Raw genomic sequence first — 27,951 nt, 5'->3', positions numbered from 1 at the left:
ACAATTGAATCTAAATCCTGGAACCAGGAACTGGGCCTGATATCAGTCTCCTGAAATCTCATACACAGCATCACTCTGACTGTGATAGGGAGGGACATCAATCTGAGCCAGAGCCATCAGCCAACTTTCTGAACATACTTACAGAGCAGAGTTATGACCTCGCCGGTGTGCTGGTTTTCCTTCACACTCAGATGACAGACTGGGGTCAGACTGGCAAACCTGACTTAGTTATGCTGTCTCGCAGTGGGTGTCTAAATCAAATGACTGGCTGAACATAATAACAAACACTTTAGTAGTATTTCTGCTGTGTATTTACCTGTCTAGAATTTCGATTTATAAATGTCTTATTGGTTGCCCAGCCTCATTCAACAAATTTTCTGTGAGCCCAGGGAATCCAGGTCTTTCCCACTGGGGGCATGTCATCAGGTACTGTATTTTCTGGCATATAAGACTACTTTTGAACCTCAAAAAAATCCCCCAAAAATGGGGGGGTCATCTTATACGCCGAGTATAATATCTCCAAGGTAACCTAAGTATAAGTATTACTGGTAGATGTAATCTCTCAATATGCTGGCTGTGTAGGAATCCTGTACCGGTATACCATATGTACCGTAGCTTCGGCTACATACAGTGTACCGCGCTGAGCCAATCAGGGAGAGCGATGTATTCTATTATTGAAAGAAAAGCCTGCTCGGATTGGCGGAGTAACATCAGCCCGCCTCTCTGACTCTGCCAATCCGAGCAGGCTTTGCATTTAATAATAGAATACATTGCTCACTGTGATTGGTTTAGCGCGGTATACTGTATGTAGCCGAAGCTACGGTACATACGGTATACCAGTACAGGATTCCCACACAGCCAGTGTCTTGAGATTACATCTACTGGTAATACTTAGGGTACCTTGGAGATATTAGGAGAGGTTACATGTATTACAGTACTTGGGGTACCTTGGAGATCTATGAGAAATCTGATGTTTTTCAATGGTGTTGCCTTGCTTCGGAAGGGGGGTAGTCTTATACAGCGAGTATAGCCCAAAACCTATGTTTTATCTTGAAAATTAGGGGGGTCATCTTATACGCCCAGTCGTCTTATACGCCGGAAAATACGGTAGTTGGGTACAGTTTCATACACAGTTTAGCAGTCCAAATATACAGGCCTCTCCTGCTAGGGGACAGTCCAGAGGCACCCATGGTTTGGTTCTGGTCATAGAGAGTTCAAATCTCAGTTAGTTCAGCAGGGACCTCCTTAGAGTTGATCTATCTATGGGCAGACTGATTGTACCCAAGACTTAAGCCTAGTACACACTGATAGTTTTTTTTTTTCGCTCAACGCAAAAAACAAAAATCTAAATTCACAGCTCAAGTCGGAGCCGCTGTACCTAACAATCTCTCCTGCTGTACTATTGTGTTCTGACAGGGGGACGACCCCCCCCCCCCCAAAACCACCACCAGAACACTCCGACCAGCAGACCTTTTTCGGTCGACATAAGCTGGCCAAATGGGAATCCCTCCTGCTGGGCCATTGTGTTCTCACAGAGGGGGCTTGTTAGCCATCCCCGCCAGATGACCCTTAAAAAACAATTTGTGATGGCATCTAATAATATATTTATGGATTTTGCGTCCCCACGAGTAGGCCTATCCTATTCCTTCTGTATTGATCTGTGTTGTAATTGTACTGTTAATGTGTTAACGAATGCGCATTAACAGAAGATCTTACATTATTGCGCATTGTGTTAAAGGATAAGTTCACCTTTAAAAAAATAAATAAGTAAATGCACACTTTTTTGCAGGTAAAAAAATGTGCATTTACTATTTTTTTTTTTTTTTGTAGGAGGCTGGAAAGCATTGCACCAGCGATCAGCAGTTGTGGGTGCCATGCAGAACTCCTGCAGACTGTCCATGTAAGCTGTCTGCCCGTACATCCTGCACAGGCAGGCAGCTTTACACTGACAGGAAGACTCAATGAACTACCACAACGCTCAACGATGAACTTATCCTTCAAGGCAGTCTTTGCATTCTAAATGGGCAGTCAACCCACTAGAACAACAAAAAGAAACCCTACATATAGCATTATATTTTCTATGCATCACTCCACAATGCAGGGTAGGGCATTACATTGCCTGGGGGTGTGCTGCAACGCATGTGCATCAGAGCTGCATTGCCTTAAGCCAGGTACACACCAGTGCGCTGCGGTTTCATTGCAGTGAGATTTGGATGTATTTTACTCATTACTAATAAGCCCAGTGCCCGGAGATGTGGTCCAGCTACATCTCCGGGCACTGGGCTTATTCTCTCTGGAGAAGAGACGCTTAAGGGGGGATATGATGTCAATGTACAAATACTGTACTGGTGAGGACCCTAGCATAAGGAACAAACTTTTCAGAGAGAGGGAATACAATAAGACACGTGGCCACTCACTAAAACTAGAGGAAAAACGGTTTAACCTAAAAATATGTAAGGGGTTCTTCACTGTAAGAGCAGTAAGGATGTGGAATTTGCTTCCACAAGCAGTCGTATCAGCAGGGAGCATTGATAGCTTCAAAAAACTATTAGATGGGCACCTTAAAGACCACAACATAGAGGGGTATACAATGTAAGGTTAACAGCAAACACACACATCATAGGTTGAACTGGATGGACTGATGTCTTTTTTCAACCTCACAAACTATGTAACTCACGGGTTTAGGTGTGCTTCCAATGACTTCTATTAGACTCTGCGTTTTTATTAAAGTGCACCAAAGTCCTACATGCTAGAGAAAACCCATGTTCTAATAGAAGTCAACTGACCTAAAATGATGTGTAAAATGCACATACAATCGCACTGCACACTGTTGTGAACCAAGCATTAGTGCATTGGGGTGTATATAAAATGAATGGCACTGCATGTCTGTTACTATGTGTTATGGTAACGCAAAATAACTCATCAAGTGTAAATGGGCCCGAAAGGAAATATAACTCGTTTTTCTTCCACTACTGCCAGGGCTTTTTTTTCTCAGAGAATAGGTGAAGGTACTCCCCTCTTCTGAGTCTCCACCCCCTGCCCACCTCCGAGCACTGTCCTTTGGTTCCACCCTCTATCCACCTCCCAGTACCCCCCATTTTAGAGACTACAGAACCAAGTATGATGTTGTGGTTCTAGGTAATTTGTATATAATTTGTTAATGATAACTAGAAAAGCAGTAAAATAGATCCCCTGGAATCAGCAGCAATAGACCCCTCCAACAATAGATCCCCCAGCAACAATAAATCTTCCCCTGCAACAATAGAAAAAACAGTAAAATAGATCCCCTGCAATCAGCAACAATAGACCCCCAACAACAGTAGCCCCCCAGCAACAATAAATCCTCCCCTGCAACAATCACCTCCCCCTTCCCCAATAAGTCCTCCCCCGCAACAATGGACCCCTCCAACAACAATAGTTCCCCCAATCAACAATAAATCCTCCACTGCAACAGTAGCCCCCCCACAACAAAATGCCCTCCAGCAACAATAGATTCACCCCAGCAAAAATAGATCCCCAGCAGCCAGCATCAATAGGCCATTCAGCTCACCCCACTGACCCCAGCACCCCTTTGCCATTGCATACATTCAGACTGGAGGTCCCAGAACTACGTTCCCCCGCGTTCCCGCTGAAAAAAAGCCCTGACTACTACATTTTTAAGGCATTGCGGTAACTGGTTCTTTTTTTTGTAGTTTCAGTGTATGTGTTGGTAGGTCTGCTTTTCGATCTGGTTATTGCACAGCTGTCAGTAAATACTGTATGATTTGTATCGTACCTTTGGAGAAGAGTTCTCAGAGACTACTGTGGTGTCTGCACTGTAGTAACACTGATCCTGGACTGAAAACTGGTGCCTAGGCAATTTACACTCACTTAATTAAGCCTAATACGATTGTGAACTGCTTCCTGTTGGTTTATATAAAAGAGAATCAAACACCAAGTGCACAGAAGACCTATTATTCTCTCCTTAATTTCCTCTGACCCCATGAATTCTTTCCGTTCTAGTAATCTCAGATTGTCGCCAGAAAATATTTGTTTCCAATGCTAAGATTTGATTATTCCTCCTACAACATGATGTACGGCTCAAACCCATTTAATTCTGACACCAGCTTATTAAAAGATAACAGTTGCTTTTATTACTTGAAGAAGGTAAATTTATAGATACATTTTCTGCACATGAATGATATTTTGATAGCCGACAGAGGTTAATTTGCATCTTAGTATATCTGATATAAAAACCTGCAGATTGTGAAATGTTGCAGGTAGGAAGTGTTCTGCTATTAAGAATCTTTATAGCATACCCATGGCTGAATGTACTTGTGTTTTTGAAATAGGCTTTACTGCCACCTAGTGGCAAAGATCACTCACATACACTTTAGCTGAAGCTTGGAGTATTTTATAGTATGTTTTTGGTAAGCCCAATCTTTATTTAATGCATACTATCATATAGGTGTATTCTTATGCCATAGTAAAGAAGTATATTTACACATCTGAGTTCCAGATGTTAACCATAAAATATCCCATGAACAGCAATATTAAAAAAATAAAAAAAATAAAAACTTTTTTAATGTCTTATACATGTATAAGATATGTTCCATCCTTGGAAATAGAGGGGTCAGTAGTTCCTAGTGAAAATTATTCTTATGATATGATTCTTATTATTAGAATAGCAACATCAGCCATCATTATAGTCCCTGGGACACATACAAGTCAGGTTTAATAAGCCTGCTTAAAGTGAATTGTATGAATCTGTGAATTGTTCACCTGAAACAGTGCTTATATGCAGATTTAATGAGACCAGGAATGACCTAATAAAAAGGAGTACAAAGCATATACCTTTATGTGAATGTGATTCTTCAGGATTAAAGCTGCCTTTCTCTGCCTATCAGAACTAGTATGCGGTCTGGGGGTCGGAGAATACCCTGCCCTCAATCTAATTACACTTTCCTGTGTTTAGCTTTCATCATTGCACATAATAGTGGTGGTCAGCTTACTTTGATATGCTGTAGTTATCCCAGGTGTGCCCTCTGATATCACCATAGGGCCACATGTAACTTTCAGTGTATCTTAAAAAAAAAAGAAACCGTCGGAGACTGGAAATTCAGTAGATTTGAGCCAGGATGCTACTAGGGATAATTAAAGGGCTTGTTTAGACTTGAGGCTGAGGGGCAGTAAAAACATGCAGTTGACATACGTTTTTACAGCCTTCCCCTAAACGGCAAAGGCAGCAGACAGGGGGATCACATGCTGCTGCCGTGGCAATAGTTATCTTCCCAGTTGCGTTGGTGGCCAGTAGTGCCAAAGAACCCATTAAAGCAAATGGGGCCAAGCTGTAACCGTGTCACCTCCTGTCAAACACTTCTAAAAAGGAATGCAGTTGCAGATTACTTTTCAGAGGCACGACAATCTTGCTGCAAAACTAAACCTACTTTAACCACTTCAATACAGGGCACTTCCCTCCCTTCCTGCCCAGGCCAATTTTCCCCTTTTAGCGCTGTTGCATTTTGAATGACAATTGCGCGGTCATGCAACACTGTACCTACACCAAATTTATGTCATTTTCCCCCCACAAATAGAGCTTTATTTTGGTGGTATTTGATCACCTCTGGGTTTTTTCCTTTTTGCTAAACAAATAAAAAAAGACCGAAAAGTTTGGAAAAAAAAAAAAGTTTTTTTGTTTGTTATACAATTTTGTAAATAAATACGTTTTTTCCTGCACTGATGAGACTGCACTGACAGGCACTGATGAGGAGGCACTGATGAGGAGGCACTGATGAGGAGGCACTGATGAGGAGGCACTGATGGGGTGGCACTGATGGGGTGGCACTGATGGGGTGGCACTGATGGGGTGGCACTGATGGGGTGGCACTGATAGGCGGCACTGATAGGCGGCACTGATATGCGGCACTGATAGGCACTGATATGTGGCACTGATAGGTAGCACAGATATGCAGCATTGGTGGGCACTGATAGGCGGCACTGCTAGGCACTGATAGGCGGCATTGATGGGCACTGATAGGTGGCACTGATGGGCACTGATAGGTGGCACTGATGGGCACTAATGGGCACTGATAGGCAGCACTGGTGGGCACTGATGGGCGGCACTGATCAGCACTGACGGGCGGCACTGATGGGCACTAATGGGCACTGATAGGCGGCACTGGTGGGCAATAATGGGCACTGGTGGGCGACACTAAAGGATGGCAATGATGGGCACTTGTGGGCAGCACTGACAGGGAGGGCACTGGTGGGATGCACTGATGGGGAGGGCAATGGGGGGCTCCCCGAGCCCTGATTGCCATCCCTGGTGGCCATAGTGGGCATCCCTGGGGTCATAGTGGGCATCCCTGGGGTCATAGTGGGCATCCGTGGTGGATCTAGTGGCATCCCCCCCCCCCCGAGGGTCTGCACTGGTAATCAACGATCTGATTACCAGTGCCGACCCCCCCCTGTCAGGGGAGCCGCAGATCGGCGCTCCTTTACTCGTGCCTGTCAGGCACGAACTAAGGAAAGCCGATCAACGGCTGTTCCTGTTTACTATGTGACCAGCCGTGATTGGACACGGCTGATCACATGGTAAAGAGCCTCCGTCAGAGGCTCTTTACCGAGATCGGAGATGCAGGGTGTCAGACTGACACCTCGCATCACCGATCGCCGCTCTGCGCGCCCCCGGGGGGCGCCCAGAGCTGTGTTATCCTGCCGCCGTCATATGACGTCCGATCAGGATAACAAAACCACATTCCCGCCGTCATTTTGTAATAGGGCGGGCGGGAAGTGGTTAAGACTGCAGGCGGGCTACTGAGGTGGTTGGAGACCCTGAGCATGCTGCAGAACAATGGGAGCATGCTGCAGGGCTTGTTATAAAAGATTGTTACAACTTGCTGCCATAGCAGTCCTTTTACAATTAGTGCTTCATACTGTCCCCTTAAGAAATTAGTAAAGCTGGCCATATACTGCAGGAAGTTGAACTGTGGGGTGGTCGTGTCGGCGCTAGCCAGCTTGACAAATGCCTATTAAAAATGAGCTGGGTGGGAAATTTACAGCCAATCAGATGAAACAGTTGTTCAGGTGTTCAGCAGCTTGTAGGTCCTGCCAGCTGCTGCATACAATAGCCGGCAAGGAAGAATCCTTAATCCATGCTATTTAGCATGGATGTGAGAAATTAATATAGTCTTTGTATGTATGACTAGCCTTTAGTCGGCCATAGACAGTTCAAATTTTGGTCGGTTCAGCAGGGACTGGCCAAGATTCTAACCATGTATGGCCAGGCTGATTGAACCGAAGTTGATCCATCAAATGACTTGGGTACAACCAGCATGTCAGATTTTTAATGTGATTATTGCCAGCAGCTATAGCTGCTAGCAATAATCATTGTGTGTTTTCCTGGCAGGGACGGATCCCCATGGAGAGGTCACAGTCACTGTTGGTGGGGAAATCAAGCTACTTTCTTTCCTGTAGCCTGTGGTTACAGGAAAGAAAATTGCACCATCTATGGCCAGTTTTACACTGCGCTTGCTCCTTTCAGTGAGAATTCAAGAGAAAATCACAAATGGTCAAAAAGTATTTTAGCTAGTAAAAACCAGATTAAAGAAAAATGTCTTACTTAGTCCCTGGATATCAACTTAGGCAAAGAAAACATTGACTAATGGCTGTTGGGGCCAGTAATTACAAAGTAATTGGGTCCTATAACTCACTTAATAGAAAGTTTGCAATCCCTGTAGGATTCCAGTTTTCAATTAATCACTGTAGCTAAACCCCATCTAAATAGTTGGGTTTCTTTAGCATAGTTTGCAAACAAAGATAAGCCAGTATTCCCATGTAATGTATAAATAGTATATTTTTCTTGCCTCTTGCCGGAAAACACAGTTTTTCATGTGTCTTTTTTACCTCCAGGTGGCAGATAATGGGAAGCCACAGCTGTCATCAGTGACAAACATTGACATACGAGTGATTGAAGAGAGCATCTACCCTCCAGCCATTTTACCACTTGAAATATACATCACAACATTTGGAGAGGAGTACTCTGGGGGTGTGATTGGAAAGATTCATGCCACAGACCAGGATGTTTATGATACACTTACGTACCGCCTGGATTCCAAAGTGGAAAATCTGTTTTCCGTTTCAAGCGCAGGGGGGAAACTGATAGCACACAGGCGATTGGATGTTGGCCAATATCTGTTAAACGTCAGCGTTAACGATGGAATGTTTACAACCTCAGCAGATATTACTGTTCATATCAAACAGATAACCCAGGAGATGCTAAATCACAGCATAACCTTCCGATTTGCCAACCTCTCTCCGGAGGAATTTATTGGAGATTACTGGCGCAATTTTCAGAGAACGTTAAAAAATATTTTGGGCGGTCGCAAGATTGATGTCCAGATTCTTAGCCTGCAACCCTCTGACCCACCTGCTAGCCTGGACGTCCTGCTGGCTGTAGATAAACCAGGCGGTACGCGTTTTGTTCCAAAACTTCTTATCCAAAAGATAAATGCTTCGGTAGCTGAGATCGAAGACTTCAGTGGTGTTAAAATCCTTGAGGTCTTCCATAAGCTCTGTGCTGATGTGCATTGTCCCCTGAGGTTTTGTGATGAGAAGATCTCTGTAGATGAGAATGTCATGTCAACGCACAGCACAGCAAGGCTGAGCTTTGTGACTCCAAGACACCTGCGGAAATCCCTCTGCTTGTGCAAAGGTAAGGAACTCTTCTGAGCCGGACAAAGTGGCTGCCAGCTTTTGTGTACGTGTGTATAAACTGCACATATAATGATGATGTCATGATTCTCATTTACCAGGAGGGAAATGTCCCATTTTGAACAGTATTTGTGAAGGAAATCCATGCCCAGAGGGTATGGAATGTATCGTAGATGAAAATGAAGAGAAGTACACCTGTGTCTGCTCAGATGATCGTCAATGCAATGGTAAGACCTTCCTACATGATGATATGATGATATGTGTACTGTAAAAGTACATCTTTTTTTGTACCAGATTGGGACTCCACCTGAAATCATAAACCGAATTAGAATAAGTCGGGATATATACAGTATATATACAGTGAGTGTGTGTATGTGTGTGTATGTGTGTATATATATATATATATATATATATATATATATATATATATGTGTGTGTGTGTGTGTATATATATATATATATATATATATATATATATATATATATATATATATATATATATATATATATATATATATATGTGTATGTATGTGTGTATATATAATATATGTGTGTGTGTGTATATATATATATATATATATATATATATATATATATATATTTAAAATGCCTTTTTTGATTTAACCCTTTACTGCTTACTCTTTCTGAACTTGAGTGTACTCTCAAATTATTTTACTGAAGTCATTTGGGAAGCACTAAAGTGAGCAGTGAGGGAAAGAAATCATCAGATAATGGATCTCTGGTTATAGGTATAATTTTATATACAATTTTTGGATAGTGCACAGTATCCTGCATAGTTATTTATAAGGCCCCTTTCACATGAGGGGTCTGATCAGGTCTGCCGGTCTGTTTTTCAGGTAGACCTGATCAGACGATTCATTCACCCCTATGGATCAGCGGGTGTAAACACACTTGTGTTCGTTTACACCTATCTACCCCCATTCCGATCTAGTAGGCTAAAAAAAAAAAAAACATAAGGGGATTCAGCCTCCTCCGTTTAGGTGAATTGGAGGTAGTTGGCTATAATGGACAGCGGAGTCCTTCAACTCCCAGCCATGGACCACCCATAGAGCAGAGCGCGCCCTGTCCGTGTCCGCTTTACATAAACTAAGTGGACACAGATGGCTCATTTGCCCACTCTGCTCTGATCAGCAGGGGAACAGCAGACATGTTCCTTGCTGATCTCAACAAAGTCAGCCCCACGTGAAAGTGGTCTAATAGTTTAAGTCCATACATAATATAATGCCAAACTAAAGATGATGATGAGCAAAGCCACAAAACATTAAAGTTAAACAAAATACATTTACAAAGAATGTGTCTCATTTTATTGAATTATGTTGAAACATTGTATCAGATAAAAAAGCAGCATACCATAATCACAGCAATGCACACTTTTAAAATCATTTAAAAAAAACTGTTTCCCCTATCAGACATGTCTATATGTCCATGTTTAATCAATCATTTAAGTAGTAATAACAAAATCCACAGTAGTCCCGATATTGCGAATCAATTAAGGGTAATTGAAAAAATGAGCCATGTAACAACTGGGTACGAGAGTGTAACTATTTATCCCGATTTAAAGATGTAAATTCGATCACTCCATTAACAGTGTAGAGGAGAAATTAGTACCGATCAGCATGATTTGTCTATATCACATCTATGATATACGTATAAGAGCCTCTCTCTAGGAATAAGGCTGAGGTTGTAGCTAGCATGAGTGAGCATATCCATGTATGTAGGAACCGGGGCTTAACTGTTACACACACTGGTAGTAACTGACCATATGTACTTTGCCACAAGTACAATGGAATAGGGTATTCTAGTGCCACAAGTTGCCTTACCCACACCTTCACCAGGAGGATCTACGGAGTGCTCACCAAACTGCCTGGATGGGCTGTCAGTACCACCAGCTCCAAGATGGGTAGCTTTTGCATCAATACCCAATACACACAATGAAACATTTACCCAGGCTCTTGGTACTGGGGCTCCCGTCATCCAAAATCAGATGCTGCCGAATATGCTGGAACAGAGACTATCTAGACCCTCTAGGCATTTCCTCAGAGGGACCATGACCTAAAGGCACATGCAGTACTCACCCTTTACCTAAACTGGTTTTTGTAGGTTGGGGTGGTAATTCTTTAAATGGCATCATATTGGTTTTAATCTGCATTTCGGTGGGACAGAAGATTCTGCCTATAGCGTTAAAGCAGAGCCCCAATCAAAAATTACAAGATGTAAAATTAATTTATTTAAATATTTAAATAATAGAACCAACGTTTACTGCAATATTAAGCTTCAATCCAGAGATTTTTCCCTTTTGCCTTGGTAGATGGTGCTAGATGTCCAGCATTATTCAATTATTTCCTCAGAGCCCAGGTCATCCTGTATCTGCCCCAGCCTGTTACTAGGCAGGGAAAAGAGAAGTAGCACTGTAATGAGCTCATCTCTCTGCTTACTCTCCCTATCATCATGCTTCTTGTCAGCACATGAACTGATTGGCTCCTTGTGCTGATTCTTCCTTCTGCATTCCAGCACTTCTGTTTAGGGACATCAAAAGGCTGATACCAAGTCAACCTCAGGTACTTAGACTGCCTAAATTCAAGAATACATTTAACAATTCATTGATTATTACAGAGCTGCACACATTTGTGCCTTTTGTTTCCGCCCAGAGTTAAATCTCTTAAGTAAAAAAGATTTAAACCCAATCACTAACATCTAAAGTAATCTTTAAAGTGATTGGAAACACATATACCCAGTTATGTGACTAGCCTCAGAGATTAAACAAAGCCTCCTACATACGTTGCACTTGTTTATCTGCAGCAATCTCTTCTCTACAGCAGTTCAAAGTCCAGAATTTATACAGCATCTGTGAGCTTTAGAAGGCAGGGGGTGGGGATATGAGGTTACATACAGATCACAGAGCTGAGTGTAGTCTGGGACCTCAGTGGTAGAAATGGACACACACCCTCCTCTACATAGTCTTATAGGGAAACATGCACAGCTGAAGTTGTCAGTCACCTGCTGTGTGCTGAAAGAGGGGAGGGGGCTGTCTGGTGTCGGCATAGATTGTCAGAGGTGACCCATGCAGATAACAGAGGAATGAGATAAGAGACAGAAATCACACTTGCATAGCTCCCAACTGTCCCCATTTTTGGGAGACTGTCCCTGATTTGGAACAAAGTCCCTCTGTCCCTCTTTCATTTGTCCCTAATTTTGGTCTGATCTATATAGTTTTATATAAAAGGCACTTTTTATCTTTCAAAAAGTATTTCCCAGTGGTAAATCTTTTTATCCAATTTCTAAATTGCTGGATTTATAAATTTCAAAAGCCAGTATAAAGGGGAAAAAAGTAGTACATAAAGCACTTGTGGGTTTAACTATTCATTTTTTTAAATATATTTATACAATTCTCCTTTAGGGGGGCATAGCAGAGGATGTGTCCTATTCCTATATACATTTGCTACTAGGTGTCCCTCGTTCTCATCTCAAAAAGTTGGGAGCACTTGGTACTTGTGGTACTTGGTACAGCACTTAGTACTGGGATAGGGCATGTATAAAAGGATACGCTTTGTTCATTTTTCATTTCAGAGGTTTACAACCATTTTAACATAATACGTTATTGAAATATTTTCAAATCTACAATCCTCATTAGAAATGACACCTGCTACCCCAGCCATATCCTTGTTCACTCACCTCCTGCTATGAGCTGACAACACACTGTCCTTCTTTAATTATTTCTCTCCTGTGTTATAATTCCATCACGTTTGCTTCCAATAGAGCATATACATGGACAGTTCTCACACAAAATGTGGCAAATGGCCCTATATTAAAACTCTGAGTCTAGTATAAAATCTGTGACAATCATTGCACATTATGGAAATGCAGGCATTAGATGCCTAGTCTTCCCTTTGGGAAAATTTCAGAACCTGACATCCTAGAATTCGTTTTGCTTGCAAGAAATGAATTAGCACTATTTATTGTTAACATTCATGGGATAACCGACGAGTTCCTGCCCACTCCATAGCTGGGCTGCACAGGTTGATAGCAGGAAGCATAATACTGAGACTTCATGCCTGAGCACACCTGAACAATGATATAAAGACTGAGCAATTACTAGCCACAGGCACTATTGGCTGTCATTCCGGTAGAGGTCAGGCTACATCTGTGACCTGGTCCATCTCTGTTTCTACTTTTCTTGCTATTTCTTCATAAAATAAACCTTTTTCTTGGCCAGCGATCTTGATGATTAGCCTAGGGGAAGATGTTTGGGAAACCATTTAGCTTCTCATGCGGTTGGCTTAAATTGGGCAATTATTCTGGGGGGTGTAGCTCAAGCGGCGCTCTACTGTATATGTGATTTTGGTATAATAGAGTTGAGCAGAACATGAGCTGTACTGTATTCTTTCTCTTCGTAGTGACACATTTGTTGGCCATATGTTACTCTTAGGGGGAGATCCATTTACATGAAGATAATGCAAATGATGTGGGTCCTTTTATTTTACTGTACATATGATTGATGTGTTATCTTTGTGAGCAGCCTGTGGGGGTTTATACAATGATTCATGTTTTATTTCCTTCAGTTAATTGTCAATATATGCATACCAAATATATCTCTTTTCTGAAATATATTCCTGTTTGTTTTGAAGTTGGTTCATCTGTAACATTCAGCGGGAACAGCTATATCAAATATCGGTTGTTGGAAAATGAAAACAAGGAAGAAATGAAGCTGACGATGAAGCTAAGGACATACTCCGCACATGCTGTGGTCATGTATGCCAGGGGAACAGACTACAGCATTCTTGAGGTGTGTTGAATATTTTGTGGATCACAAATGATTGTTTCTGGGATGGTATTCTGGTTGTCCAGAGTGGTTGTTTTTATGTGGAGCTTTCTGCTTGCCATGTCTTTGACCTCTAAGTATTTCTGTCCTTTCACCTTACTTCAGTAGTTAACCATAACCCATCTTGAACCCTGATACGTGGCTTACACATAACAGTTAAACTAATCCTTAAGGCAGTATTAAATGAGCAACACCCCTCCAGGTGATATGATCCCCGCCTTAAATGGCAAAGTGCCGGTCCAGTCCGCGGTGTGGGTGTAACAGGCAGAGAATGCAAGGAAGGGCAACCACACACCAAACTTCAGAGAACAATGAGCTTTAATACATACAATCCATAGATGATATCAAGATGTCAGAGGACAGCAGCATGGTTGACGCATTTCACCAAAAGATTTGCTTAATCACAACCGTGTTGTTGTCCTTATGTATCGTGATAGTTTCATGGGTTGTATGATTGTCCTCTATGGATTTTATGTAATAAAGCTCACTGTTCTCTGAAGTTTGGAGTGCGGCCACCCTTCCTTGCATACTCAACCAAATCCTTTAGATTTAAAATAATCTTTAAAACCTAGCCTAGCACCTATTCCATAAAGTGACACTAAACTCTTGTCTATCTACTTCAGCTCCGGAAGGTTTTAAACCCTTCCTGACCAGGCCATTTTTTGCGATACTGCACTGCGTTGCATTAACCGCCAATTGCACAGTCGTGCATCACTGTACCCAAATTAAATTGATGTCCCCTTTTCCCACTAATTGAGCTTTCTTTTGGTGGTATTTGATCACCTTTGCGGTTTTTATTTTTTTGCGCTATAAACTAAAAACAAACAAAAAAAACAATAATTTTTACTTCTATAAAACGCATCCAATAAAAAAAAAAAAAATCAATTTAGGCCAATATGTATTCTGCTACATGTTTTTGTTAAAAAAATCCCAATAAGTGTATTTTGACTGGTTTGCGCAAACGTTATAAGGTCTACAAACTATGGTATACATTTATGGACTTTTTATTTTGTTCATTGTTTTTACCAGTAATGGCGGCGATCAGTGATTTTTAGCGGGACTGCGACATTGCGGCAGACAAATCTGACTCACTGTATAAATGACACTGGCAGAAAGGGTTAACATCAGGAGCGATCAAAGTGTTAACTGTGTTCCCTGGGAGTGCTTTCTTACTGTGTGGGGGTTGGCGTGCCTGAAGAAAGACAGAGATCTGTGTTCCTATTTAGCAGAAACACAAGATATCTGTCTTTCGTACTAGCAGAACGGCGATCTGCCTCGTTAACATTGGCAGACCACCGTTCTGCCTCTCTCTGAATGATCGCTGCGTTTCCAATGGACATCGGGTTCATCAGACCCCCTGATTGGCTCCCGCTGTGTCCAATCATAGCGGGAGCGTGCACGCGACCCAGAGCCAAAGAAAGGAATCACGTACAGGTACGTGGTTTTGCACTAAAAAAACAAAGAAGGACCATTTAAAAAAAAAAAAAAAAAAAAAACAATATTTTTTACTTTCTGTTATAAAACGGTGCTCCGGCGGGGCGTGCACACGACCCAGAGCCAAAGAAAGGAATCCTGTACAGGTACGTGGTTTTGCGCCTAAGGGCCGCCCTGCTACAGTTTACAGTGTACCTGGAAAATATTCACAATGCTTCACTTTTTCCACCTTTTGTTATGTTATAGCCTTTTTCCTAAATGGATTAAATTCATTTTTTTCCTCAAAATTCTACAAACAATACCCCATAATGACAATGTTAAAAAAAGTTTGTTTGAAATCTTTGCAAATTTAATAAAATAAACAAATAAATAAATCACATGTACATAAGTATTCACGGCCTTTGCTCAGTACTTTGTTGAAGCACCTTAGGCACCAATTACAGCCTCTTTTTAAGTATGATGCTACAAGCTTGGCACACCAATTTTTGGGCAGTTTCTCCCATTCTTCTTTGCAAAACTTCTCAAACTCCATTAGGTTGGATGGGGAGCGTCGGTGCACAGCCATTTTCAGATCTCTCCATCGGGTTCAGGTCTGGGCTCTGGCTGGGCCACTCAAGGACATTCACAGAGTTGTTCCATAGCCACTCTGTAGTTAAGTGTGCTTAGGGTCCTTGTCCTGTTGGACAATGAACCTTCGCCCCAGTCTGAGGTCCAGAGTGCTCTGGAGCAGGCTTTCATCAAGGATGTCTTTGTACATTGCTGCATTCATCTTTTGTCTGGCAATTCTACCATACAGGCCTTATTGGCGGTGTGCTGCAAAGATGTTTTTTCTTCTGTAAGGTTCTCCTCTCTCCACAGAGATACGCTAGAGCTCTGTCAGAGTGACCATTGGGTTCTTGGTCACCTCCCTTACTAAGGCCCTTCTCCCCCAATTGCTCAGTTTTGACCTGGCGGCCCGCTCTAGGAAGAGTCCTGGTGGTTCCAAACGTCTTCCATTTACGGATGATGGAGGCCACTGTGCTCATTGGGACTTTTAATGCTGCTGCAATTTTTCTGTACCCTTCCCCAGATCTGTGCCACCATACAATCCTTTCTCGGAGGTCTACAGACAATTCCTTAGACTTCATGGCTTGGTTTTTGCTCTTGACATGTACTGTTAACCGTGCGACCTTGTATAGACAGGCGTGTGCCTTTCCACATCATGTCCAATCAACTGAATTTACCATAGGTGGCCTCCAATCAAGTTGTAGAAACATCTCAAGGATGATCAGTGGAAACAGGATGCACCTGAGCTCACATTTGAGTGTCATCGCAAAGGCTGTGAATACTTATGTACATGTGATTTTGTTCATTTTTTATTTTTAATAACATTGGAAAGGTTTCAAACAAACGTCTTTCATGTTGCCATTATGGGGTATTGCTTGTGCAATCTTGAGGAAAATAATGAATTTATTCCATTTTGGATTAAGGCTGTAACATAACAAAATGTGGAAGTGAAGCCCTGTGAATACTTTCCGGATGCACTGTATGTACATGGGGCAGTCCTTAAGCCATTAAAAAAAAAAAAAATTCTATTGAAGTTTATATTCTTAACTTAAAAAAGCTCCTTCTGTTGCACTCTGTCTCCTCCAAATCCCTAAACAAACACGAGCGAGAGGTTCAGTAGGTTACAGAGAACATTACAAGGAGGAACAAAATCACAGTAAGGGCTCATTCACACTAGTGGTTGTATTTCCTGCTTTACCCCTTGAACTTCACATTAGCATGCCGCAACCTTCTGCATTGCATCAACCATGGGGTTTTACTGCCCCTAACCTCACTTGTGGATGAGCCCTAAGAAACAATTTAATAAAAAATAGATGACCTGGGCCATTAAGTAGTGGATGTGTATGGATTATTTGTCTATTTCCGCCCCTCAATCCAAAACATTGCAGTAAAGTTAAAAAAGAACCGAAAAATTGATAGATATACTTCTACCCAAGTCACCCAGTCAAGGATGATGTCACCATACTTCCAGCAGGATCTTGGAGAATGGCGAGTACCGTAAATCTTATGAGATGATGCTTCAGCATGGTGAAGGAGCATCTTCTTGTGAGATTTTGGCTCATTCAGCATTCCCCAGGATCCTGCCAGAAGTTTACCTACACGACCCACTGCAGAACAGAAGCTGGGGTGAGGTATGTATATTTACAGACTTTTTTTTAGTGTTTTTGCATGTCATAGGCCTCATTAAACATGGGACCTTGCTATGCAGTGCAAGGTCCACTTTACCTAAAATTAAATGAAAGCAGAAGCACATCTAGGATTTTACATAAAAATAGCCTTAGTCATTTATAAAGGTGCTTTTCTGCATCTAACCAGTTTGTTATTTTGTCCACAGAGCTGCACGATTGTGTGAACAGTTACTCTCTTTCCCCTGCATACTGAATCCAGTACCTTATTGGTCACAGTTGCCCATGTCTGTTCCTGATTATATTGTATCTAGGAAACCACACATATGTGCAGTTCCCATTTTCTTGATGCTCTATTCAAAACACAGCAGCAACATTAAAAAAGTAACCGGTAGCAATAAAAAAAAGGTGATAAATATACCAAGTCTCCTAGTCAAGATCTTGGAGAACGGCGAGTATCGTCAATCTTATGAGATGATGCTTCAGCACGGTGAAGAAGCATCATCTTGTGAGGTTTGGATTACTCAGCATTCCCTAGGATTCTGCTAGAAGTATAGCGTCATCACCCACTGCAGAACAGAAGCCAGGGTAAGGTAAGTATATTTATAGACTTTTTTTTTATGTTTTGGCACGGTAGAAACTTCATCAAATATGGGACCTTGCTATGGAGTGCAAGATCCAGTTTATCTAACATTATATGAAAGCAGAACTGCATCTAGGATTTCAAATAAAAAATAGCCTCAGTCATTTATAAAAGTGCTCTTCTGCTTCCATCCCAATTGTTATTTTGTCCACAGAGCTGCCTGATTATGTGAACAGTTACTGTTTCCCCCCGCATACTAAATCCAGTACCTTATTGGTCCCATGTCTCTTCCTGATTTCATTGTATCTAGGAAATCACACATACTGTATGTGCAGTACCCGTTTGCTTGACGCTCTATGCAAAACACAGCAAAAAAAAAGTAACCGGTAGCAAAAAAAGAAAGGTGATAAATATACTTATGCCCAAGTCTCCTAGTCAAGGATAATGTCTTTATACTTCAAGCAAGATCTTGGAGAATGGCGAGTGCCATAAATCTCATAAGATGATGCTTCAGCGTGGTGAAGAAGCATCTTCTTGTGAGGTTTGGGCTACTCAGCATTCCTCAGGATCCTGCCAGAAATATAGTGACCTCACCTACTGCAGGACAGAAGCCAGGGTAAGGTACGTATAGTTACAGACTTTTTTTTAGTGTTTTGGCACGGGAGAAGCTTCATCAAATATAGGACCTTGCTATGGAGTGCAAGGTCCACTCTGCCAAACATTATATGAAAGCAGAACTGCATCTAGAATTTCAAATAAAAAATAGCCTCAGTCATTTGTTATTTTGTCCACAGAGCTGCCTGATTGTGTAGACAGTTAATTTCTGTCCCCCGCATACTGAGTCCAGCACCATGTCCGTCGCAGTTGCCCGTGTCTCTTCCTGATTACATTGTATCTGGGAAATCACACATATGCGCAGTTCCCGTTTGTTTGCTGCTTGTGTTGCCATGGTAAAGCTGAAAAGACTTGGATCACAAGAGGGATGGACACTGAGAAGTGCTCATTCTGGCATATCAGTAAATAGAAGCACAAATAGATAATCTACACAAGATATTATTCTCTTGCCAAACAAGCTGCTATTGTGCGGCGCATAAATAAAAGGTCTTTGCTGGATGCTGCGTGTCAGAATATATTTCAAGCAGCATTAAACCCAAAAACAAATTTCTCTTTCGCTCATTGATGGACACAGCTCTTGATTTTCTTAACTATTGGGTTATACTGCCTGGCTATGCCTATGGGCAGTCCTAGGGGATATATTCCCTCTCTCTGCTATAGGTACTTTTTCTGCCTAGTCAGGAGTAAGGACCTAGTTCCTTGCTGGGATCTCTGGTCCTGGAAATTTTTTCTTTTTGTATAGAAATTTTTCTCCTGTTTTTTTTTTTCTTGTGAGATCTACAATCAACGGCCAGACTGGGCTACGGGCTGGATAATCTAGATCCAGTGGTCACCCCAGTTTGGCCAGCGAGCATGCGCCGACTTCAGCTCTGCATGAGGTCGGCCGCGACATAGCCCCACCAGACTGGGGGCTGGTCTGTGAGTTAAACGCCTCGCGAGGTCGCATGCGACCGGGTCTTGGCCCAAGTCGCAGCATTCATCCTGGCCAACAGCCCCCTATTTCGATGGCGAGGGGTTCTGTCTTGAGCGGTGCCCATCTGGCTCCTGGTCTGGTGAGTAGCTGTCCCCCCCTCTCTCCCTGGATGGTTTTGGGGTGGACGTGGGCCTCTCCTTGGGACGGTCAGACCCCCGGGTCCTCCTCCTATCCATTAGGCACCCCCTTCCTCCTCTGTCCTCCCATCCTACCCCCCTCCTCTTATGCTGGGGCTGTGTGGGTGTTCTGATCCACCTCCTAGGATAGGGGCAGGGCGCGATGGGGGGGGGGGAGGGGTGGGCCGCCGGCGACCAGACGATTGGCTGTACGGAGGGCGGTTGTACCTGGTGGGGGCTCCTGCCAGGGCCCCCCGTCCTGCCTTTGCCTGTCTTTGAGGCCTAGGGTTTCCTCCTGGGAGCCTAGCAGGGCTGTGATTTTGTTGTAGCCTGTATGCTCAATGCACGGCAGCCATGTTTGTGTAGTCCGGAATCTATTTTGTGGTGGTTTGCCATTGAAAATAGTAGCGGCCATGACTGTGGAGCCCTGTGGGTGGCGATTTTGGTGGTGGGAACCCCTCCTCATCCCCCTGGTGCTGACTCCTGGATCTTTTTACTTCCTGATTGTCGCACATGGATTGCAGATTATCCTGGTGGCTGCGGGTGCCGGTTTTTGTTGGGTGGTGAGTCTGGTGGGGTTCTCTCCCTCTCTGCTGAGGATCGCTTGGTGCTTTGTGCCTGGTGACCGAATGGTGCTGCCAGCATGGTGGGCGTTGTACCTTTGCAGTGTTTTACACTTTCTCTTTCTTTCATTGACGGACACAGCTTCAGATCTAAATAACCATTGGGTTAAACTGCTCCCTACAAGAATAGGACACTAGGCCTAAAAAAAAGTCTTGTTACACCCATGGGTAAACCCCCTTTCTCTGCTATAGGCACTCAGTTTTTTTCTGCCTAGTCAGGAGTAAGGACCTAGTTCCTTGCTGTGATCTTTGGTCCTGGCAATTTTTAGATAGAATTTTTTTTTTCCTGGATTTTTCCTGTGAGATCTACAATCAGCACTAGTGCTATCGTGCTAGGTCGGCCGTAAAAAACATAACCCCACCTCCCTTTGCTGAGCTGGCGGACCAGCTGGTCCAGGGGCTGCAGTTTATTTCTTATGCCTCTTTGGATGCAGCTCCCCTAGTGGCTCGGCTCTCTGTTTCGACAATGGTCCTTTCAGCGTGTCTTTTGGTTTAAATGCAGGTCATGGGACCAGACTTCTAAAAAGGCCTTGACTGATCTTCCCTTTCAAGGAGATCGCTTGTTTGGAGCTACCCTGGATGACATCATAAAAGGTCTCACAGGGGGAAGAGTACCTTTCTTGGGCAGGCTACTAACGGCAAGGAAGCTCGTTGTAGACGTGGGCCTCCCTTTTCGTCCCTCAGTTTTTTTTTGTCCCTCAGAGTTGACTGACAAGGGCTCAAAGCCTTTCAGGGCCTCCTCTGGAGGATCCAAACAAACCTGGTCCGGCAAGCCAAGAGCGGGCTGAAGTTCAGGATGGAGTCCATTAGCACGGTGGTAGCATCCTTACATCAGGGGGATTTTCTTGCCTCTATTGACATCAAGGATGCCTACCTTCATATTACAATATGTGTCGTTCACCAGCGCATCCTCGGCTTTGCCGTGGGAGAGGAGCATTATAAGTTTGTGGCGTTACCCTTTGGTCTCGCCTCTGCTCCTCGGGACTTCACAAAGGTGTTAGCCCCGCTGCTAGCGTTGTTACAACAATGGGAGATCGCGGTACTGGGCTACTTGGACGACCTCCTTCTGCGAGCGGAGTCTCTCTCTGCTCTGGTGGAAAACCTGGAAATCATCATAAGAACTCTAAGGGATTTCGGCTGGATTCTGAATTTTCAGAAGTCTGCTCTGGTTCTGTCCACAAAGCTGGACTATCTGGGTCTGATACTGGACTCGGCCTTAGCCAGAGTGCTCCTTCCTCTGGACAAGTGCCAGAAATTGCAGGCTGCAACTTATCTCCTGCTGTCCAGCAGATGGTCATCCCCCTGGACTTGCATGCGGGGGCTGGGCCTGGTGATGTCTACCTTTTTAAGCGGTTCTCCCTGCAAAGTGACCAAATGGGACAAGATTGTACAGTCTCTGGACAATCTGATCTGGCTAAGCTAGGTATCGAAGGAGTCCCAGATATGGTGGCTTCATTCAACGGCGCTTTGGCTGGGCAAATCCTTCTTCCACTCGCATTGGACAGTGGTTACCACGGATGCCAGCCTGTCCGGCTGGGGAGGCATCCTTGGCAAAAATTCTGCTCAGGGGCTCTGGACACTTGGCTGTTTAACTCAAGGTGCTGATGGATAGAGGTTTGTCTTCGTTGGTGATGTCAACGCTGTTAAAGGCTAGGAAATCTACATCTAGGGAGAGCTACCATTGTACGTGGAAGTTGTAGATTTTGTGGTGTGAATCTTTGGGGTCCATCCTCGCTCTTTCTCGGTGGCTTGGATCTTGACCTTACTTCAACGGGGGGTTGAGCAGAAACTGGTCCTGAGTACTATCAAGGGTCAGGTGTCGGCCTTAGCGGTCTTTTTTTTTAATGACCATTGGGTACTTTTCTTCAGGGAGTTAGTCACTTGGCCACTCCACTGCGGTCTCCGTTGCCGCCTTGGGACCTCAATTTGGTGCTCTCAGTCCTTTAAAAGCCTCCTTTAGAGAACCTTCTGGAGATTCCCCTGCTTACGCTGTCCCAGAAGGTAGCCTTCTTGGTGAGTATCACTTATGCGTGCAGGGTGTCGGAATTGGTGGCGTTATTCTGTCATTCACCTTACTTGGTGGTTCACAGAGATACGGGGGTTCTTTGTCCCTGTCCGTCATTCCTTCCAAAGGTTGTCTCTGATTTTCATTTAAATGAAGACATTGTGTTGTCTTCTCTATGCCCTAGGCCAAAACATCTGAAGGAAAATGCCTTGGATGTGGTCCGGGCAATTAGGGTGCACCTGGCAGCTACAGACTATTTTTGGAAGTCAGACTCACTATTTGTGCTTACGGATGGGCCTCGGAAAGGGTTGTCCGTCTCCTCTGCAACCATTTCCAGATGGATCAGACAGACGCTGATTCAGGCCTATTCCATCAAGGTTCAGGTTCCTCCTTTCTCTGTCACGGTGCACTCTACTCAGGCACTCAGTGCCTCCTGGGCCTTCCGCCATCAGGTGTCGGTGACACAGGTTTGCAGGGCAGCCACCTGGTCGTCGGTGCACACCTTTACAAAGTTCTATAAAGTGCATGTGTTGGCATCTGCGGATGCTTCCTTTACAGGCTGCTGTTTAGAGGACCTGGTCCTCTTTGAGGGTGTACTGTTTTTTCAGGTGAGCTCCAGATGTTTTGGTTGAGCTCCTGTTTACCTGGTTGGCTATAGTTAGCCTTGGGGATTTATTTTTTGCTGTTCCCACCCCTCATGTTTAACACTGCTTTGGGATGTCCCAATGGTTTGGAAGATCAGGAGCTGTGTCACTCAATGAACAAATGAGAAAATGTGATTTTTGACTTACCGTATAATCCATTTCTCTGATGTTCATTGACGAACACAGCACCCACCCCTCTGTGGAGTTGTATTCTTCTGACACTGCTTGTAACAAAACTGAGTAACTATAGCAGAGAGAGGGAGTATTTCCCCTGGGACTGCCCATAGGCATAGCTAGACTTTTTTTCTGCCTAGTGTCCTAATCCTGTAGGGAGCAGTATAACCCAAGGTTTAAGAATATCAGAGAAATGGATTTTACTGTAAATCAGAAATCCCATTATTTCACATATTGCAGCATACCAGTCCTTAGGATGTGGTGGCTGAATTTGTTTTCTTTTGCCAAACTTTTTTCCTTTATTTTCACCTGGTGATCTGGCCTGCAAGTCTATTTTTTTTAACTCTTAACAGACCAAACTGTCCAGCAAAAGTCGCAGTTAGAGGCTTGAGACAAACCAATAAACACTGACAGGGGTGAGCTTGTATTTGTTTATTTAAAAACGTTCTCACAAAAGACAAAAAAATTTGCTGTAAAAGTAAAATGTTAGCCGGAGTTCAGCTGTAATTTGTTAGTCAAGTCTATCTAAATTTGCAAGAACATTTAATACTACTCTCTCCCCTGGTCGACAGTGCTGCTGCCTATGGGTCACTATTGCTTCCCCAGGGGAGACCCTAAGACAGGAGGTGTGTTACTGTCCGGATCACCAGGTTAAAAAAAGGGAAGAAAAATATAAAGCCACAAAATGTAAGGATTGGTAAGCTGCAATATATTACCTTTTTTGTTTTTTTGGGTTTCATACTGCTTTAAGTTGTTTCACTTTTTGAGGGTAAATTACTACTCAAACCCATAAAACTGTGTACATACTTTACTGGTGCCAGAAAAGATTGGCTCTGAAGCCTCACAGCCCCTAAATTTTGCAGCCTTGGCAGGGATAGCAGATGATTTAGTTTAAAGTCTTTTAGTGGGGATTTTTTTTTTTCAAAAGGCTGCCTCTAATTGGATGAGGGCCATGGTTATTCTTTTATGGGCTTTCTTTTTTAAACACCAGAGAAGACACATTGACTTCCAGAAAGATGATGTGGCTTGTTGTCACCCAAAGCTAGACATACTATTCAGAAATCGAGAGAGGTGACGAGTGGTTTTATACACCGGATGACAGGGAAAGAGATTTTCCATATTTATAGCTTAACTAAAGCTTGAGCAAAATTGCATCTCCTCAGTGAGAGGAGTCATTTATTGTGGTCTCATTAGAGCTGATGGTTTGCTTTGCTTAGAGAAAATACTTTATTTTGAGAGAACCTTAATGGGAATTGAAACACTCATAGGAAACTTTGTACAATGTATAAACCACTGCACCAAGCTAGAGGCCACCTGATATTTTTTGTATGATATGTACTTGAAATTAAAAAAAAACTCCATCCACATCAAATTTGCTATAATAACTAAATACGTAATTTTAGGTCTAGTCTTAGGGTTCCCATTGGCTGTCTCGCATTGAGCTTTTCTAAACAGAGGAGAAAGCATCTGGGAAATATAAACACTTTTTAGGCCCCATGCACACCCTGTGTTTAGTCCTGGTGCAATAGGCTCTGGCATTTACCTTCAGGTGGGGGACACAGGTCACTGTCCACTTTATGAGAGGTTGACAGCTATAACAGCTGGATGGAGCTGGTTGGTGCACCTAGCGATATGAACATTTGAGCAGTGTTCGCCCAGGGACGTATGTCCAGAAAGCAGACTTTTTATGCTATGACCATCCCACTCTTGGCACAAACTGCCTTGAACAGAAGTGCTGCTATGTGCATCGTCTCGCAGCAGCAGCTGTCAAGCTCTAATAGAGTTTGACAGGCTGCCAGCAACTGGGCTGGACGGTGCTCTTTTGCCCTCCACCTGTATTTAAATGCCAGAGCCCTTTGCACTGGGAAGTGCTCAGAGTGCATGGGCCTTATGCTTCCCAGATTACTGTTTCCTACATTTAGGTGCTCCTGCTTTCAAGCAGATTTAGGCATGTTCAATTGCATGTACATTTGTTTACATATGTTTACCCTAAGTTTAGCCATGTTTAAACGCAACTATACTGACTGCACTTGAACGCAAGTGAATGGCACCATCAAAAAATGATTGCATGCATTTATATGCATTTTTGAACATCCACACACATATAAGCTCAGGTTTGACACTGCCAGTGTGAATGAGGCCTTGAACACTGGAACAGAGAGCGTCTTTACTAGCCAATGCTCCCAGCATCAGAATGTTCCTAAATAGGTAGTCTCTGAGTCTTTTTTAAATTTCTCAGTAAAAATCTGTGATGCCTTATTTGTATTTGATTAATTTAAATCGAACTGGAATGGGGGTTGTTTTTTTACAAAGCAGTCAGATGCACTGAAATTGACCACTCTCATTTTCATTTTTCGATCAGCTTGTTCCATTGGGTGAGACTGCAGGCACATGCCATTGTAAAGCCAGCCATAGACAGTTCAAATCTCTGTCAGTTGGGTCCAACCTGCCTGCTGGATTTTACATGCGATTATTACTAGCATTTGTTATAGCAGCTAGCAAAAAACACTGCCAGGAGAATGCAATGGCTCCTCGGGAGGGATTCCCCCATCAGCACTTTCTGTGAATTTTCCTTCCTGCAACCTGTGCAACCTATAGAGATACAGTATCCCACAAAAGTGAGTAAGCCCCTCACATTTTTGTAAATATTTTATTATATCTTTTCATGTGACAACACTGAAGAAATGCTACAATGTAAAGTAGTGAGTGTACAGCTTGTATAACAGTGTAAATTTGTCATCATGGAGGAGTGGAAGAGGACTACTGTGATGCTCTGGTGAACTCCATGCCAAAGAGGGTTAATGCAGTGCTGAAAAATAATGGTGGCCACACAAAATTTTGACACTTTGGGACCAATTTGGACATTTTCATTTAGGGATGTACTCACTTTTGTTGCCAGCAGTTTAGACAATAATGGCTGTGTTAAGGTATTTTGAGGTGACAGCAGATTTACACTGTTATACAAGCTGTACACTCACTACTTTACATTGTAGCAAAGTGTAATTTCTTCAGTGTTGTCACATGAAAAGGTATAATAAAATATTTACAAAAATGTGAGGGGTGTACTCACTTTTGTGAGATACTGTACATGGGATCCTAAGACCTTAAGACATATGTAATAAAACATTAAGAACTTTTTATACTTTAAATGTAGGTTCTAGAGTATATTAAACACCAGCTCATAAAGTCCCAAGCAATTTCATGGCTTTTGTACAGTTACACAATGGGGATGGTACCTTCTAGGGGTAGATTCAACTAAACACTAAACCCCAAAATTGTCAATGATAATGGTAAAGAGGATAAGTAGAGAGGGTAATCTCCTTAACGAGGTCACAGACCGCAATAAGAACTGAAAATCATTCTAATCCCTCTCCACTCTATCCAAAACTAAAGAAAACGGTTTACCTTTAGTTATACTTTAAATTCTTTCCATTTGTAACTGCCTTTGTCTTTCATTCTATGACCAGTACATACACATATACACAGTATGTCTGTTATTTGCTGGTGCTTGTTCTTTCTCTTTCTGTAACCAGCTTTAACACGGGACAGTATCAACTACATTTTCAGCATTAAACTTTACCACATTTGTAGCATGCCCTGTCTGTATGCAGTTATTTACCTAATCGTGTTAAGCATAACCTTTCCATACCTCCCAACTTTCTGAGAAAAGAAAGAAAGAAAGACACCTTTTAATGTAAAGCAGCCTTTCTCAACCCAGGCTCTCAATGATCACAAATGTAAGGCGCATTCTTCTAAGTGACCATCATACTAATGTACTGTAAACTTTTGATATAGTATTATAATACGGCAGGGGTTCCCTGAGCCTGTAAAGTTTTTCCAATGGTTCCTCTGTGTTAAAAAGCTTGAGTAAGACTGATGTAAAGTATATGAGCAAAGGACACTTGTGATGCACCAGTTACATGAACCAGGAAGCACTGATATGCAAAAAAATATTGGTTTAACCCACAAGTTAAGAACTGTCTATATGTCTAACTGTTATAATGGCGCTTTTCCACTGCATGGAACCGTACCGGTTCGGCACGCTTTTGTGCTTTTCCACTGTGGTACCGCATGGTATAGGGTCGGAACGGTTCGGTACGGTACGGTATAGGTTTGCTTTTCCACTGCATGGAACCGAACGGTACGGTACGGTACGGCTCTGAAAAAACAGTACCTACTCGATTGTGGTTCCAACAGGTACCAAACTGGTACCATATCCCACAACCCTTTGCATGCAGTCACTACTAGCCACTGATTGGTCAGAGAATCACACCCACCCCGTTGTTATCCCACCCACTTAACTTTAGTACTACTTTAGTGGAAAAGCAAACCTATACCGTACCGTACCGAACCGTTCCGACACTATACCATGCGGTACCGCAGTGGAAAAGCAAACCGGGCCGAGTAGAGCCGAGCCGGTACTAGCCGGTACTTGCAGTGGAAAAGTGCCATAAGTGTCTCCAACTTTTACCTTTAAACTAGTTATGTTTATCTCTACTTTGTGCATTTCTTTTCTCCTTTGCATTTTTGTGTGTTGTGTCATTCAACAAGCACCTCCAAAGACCACAGTCCCTAGTCCATCTTGGGAGAGAACAAGTGAGGGTGGCAATGTTCCTACATACAGTGGGACCATGGAGAACAACTGTAGCCACCACCCAACAAGAAGTAGGATCTCGGCCTAAAAAAAAACATACAGTACAGTGGGACATCGCGAATGAGTGTAGCCACCACCCAACAGGAAGTCAAATGAGATTTGGAGGTTGTGAGATGGAGGGATTTGGTTCCAAAAGAGGAACAGTCCCTTCAAATCAGGGACAGTTGGGAGCTACAGTATGCGTTCCATTAACCCATGCTTATTCTTTGAAATTGGATTATTTATATTATTGTGTACCACCTCTTAAAAATGACATACAAGAGAACCGTGCATTATCAGTTATATACCAGTCTGATCCACTATGAACCCATATGGAACTGACCCAGTTAAATGAGAGTCTAGGAAATAAGACAAAATAGCCTATCAGTTGCTGAGCTCATTTCCTTCAGCACATGGGGATGGGTGCCATCTGGGCCAGGTGCTTTATC

The 27,951-nt window shown here is 43.0% G+C and overlaps 1 protein-coding gene across 7 annotated transcripts in view; it reads left to right on the top strand.

Moving 5' to 3' along the window:
- Nucleotides 1–27,951, top strand: part of FAT1 (FAT atypical cadherin 1) — a 430,056-nt gene that overhangs the window by 358,308 nt on the left and 43,797 nt on the right. For all 7 annotated transcript variants that reach the window (XR_014225403.1, XM_082261039.1, XM_082261043.1 and 4 more), the window contains 3 exons: nucleotides 7,891–8,692; nucleotides 8,793–8,918; nucleotides 13,338–13,495. Coding sequence is in view for 6 of the 7 variants with exons in the window: in XM_082261039.1 (XP_082117165.1) it covers nucleotides 7,891–8,692; nucleotides 8,793–8,918; nucleotides 13,338–13,495 (1,086 nt within the window). In the remaining variant the exon portion in view is untranslated. The remainder of the gene's footprint in view (nucleotides 1–7,890; nucleotides 8,693–8,792; nucleotides 8,919–13,337; nucleotides 13,496–27,951) is intronic.

The sequence above is a fragment of the Pelophylax lessonae genome (genome assembly GCF_965119305.1).
Source record: "Pelophylax lessonae genome assembly, chromosome: 1".
Taxonomy (NCBI): Eukaryota; Metazoa; Chordata; class Amphibia; order Anura; family Ranidae; genus Pelophylax; species Pelophylax lessonae.
This window is presented reverse-complemented; position numbering and strand designations above follow the sequence as displayed.